Below are 1,112 nucleotides of genomic sequence, written 5' to 3'. Positions count from 1 at the left end.
TCCTCTCATATACCCCCAATACCCCCCATAGTCCTCTTATATACCCCAATACCCCTGTAGTCCCCTCATATACCCCGTTACCCCCATAGTCCTCTCATATACCCCGTTACCCCCATAGTCCGGCCTTATATTCGGGTCTCTCACCCCCCCGGATACTGTCATACACAGGTAGGGTTATACACGGGTCCTCACCCCCCTAGGATATGGTGGCCCTGTCAGTCGGGTACACGGCGGGGTTATATTCGGGTACTCACACCTCCAGGATGCGGTCACCCTTACGGATGCCGGCGCGGTCAGCGGCTCCTCCGGGCAGCACGGCGCTGACATGTTGCAGGGGGGCGTATAGCTCTCCGTTAATACTGCGTAGCTGGCCCCCCTCGCTGACCTGACCCCTTACGTTGAAGCCATAGCCCGACTCCGACTTGACTATCCGCACCACCCGCGGGCCCCCGCTCCGCTCATCCGCCATCTTGGCCGCATCCAGTCACGGGACCCGCGCCGAAGCATGCCGGGAGATGAAGTGCGGAAGAGCTGTCAGGCAAGGGGGCGGGGTCTGACGGCGAAACAGCAAATCCGAGTCCGGAGGGGTGGCTGCCTCACCCAATCACAGCTCACGGACGGGCAGTCCATTCGGCGTTTTGACAGCTGAGGCGACGGCCAATCATAGCTGTGAAATGTGATAGCTGTGCCGATTTAGAGGAGGAGCTGAGGAGACTGCGTCACGTGACCAGTCTGAGGTAAAGAGGCGGGAAAGATGAGGTGATTAGACGAGGGGTGTAATACACCCACAGGGGGCAACAGGGAACAGGGCAAGGGAATGGATACGGGGGCAAATATGTACCTGAAACATGACCAAAACTGAGGAATATTTTTTTTATAAATAATTGAGTAGACTTTGTTTTTCTCTTCCATAAAATCGTGTCATTGGTAGGTATTCACCCCTCATAAACTGAGAGACATTAAGTCAATTATTTGGAGCACTTAGTTTTTTAGTTTTTTATTTTTAACAGGAAAATCTGAGCCCTGAAAGAAGAATGGAGGCCTGTGTGACACGGCTGTATAATAACATGGCCGCCCCCACGGGGTCACTGGACAGAGGGATGTGACACGGT

General features: G+C 54.2%; 1 protein-coding gene across 2 annotated transcripts in view; it reads right to left on the bottom strand.

Annotated features, from left to right (window-relative positions):
- The window catches only part of SNX27 (sorting nexin 27), an 11,159-nt gene extending 10,661 nt beyond the window's left edge, over positions 1-498 (bottom strand). For both annotated transcript variants that reach the window (XM_072427820.1, XM_072427821.1), the window contains exon 1: positions 255-498. In XM_072427820.1, the coding sequence (XP_072283921.1) occupies positions 255-469 (215 nt within the window). In that variant the 5' untranslated portion in view covers positions 470-498. The remainder of the gene's footprint in view (positions 1-254) is intronic.
- Between the last annotated feature and the right edge of the window lie 614 nt (positions 499-1,112).

The sequence above is a fragment of the Pyxicephalus adspersus genome, chromosome 12, assembly GCF_032062135.1.
Source record: "Pyxicephalus adspersus chromosome 12, UCB_Pads_2.0, whole genome shotgun sequence".
Classification (NCBI taxonomy): Eukaryota; Metazoa; Chordata; class Amphibia; order Anura; family Pyxicephalidae; genus Pyxicephalus; species Pyxicephalus adspersus.
The sequence above is the reverse complement of the archived record's forward strand: the minus strand, read 5'-3'. Positions and strand labels throughout refer to the sequence as shown.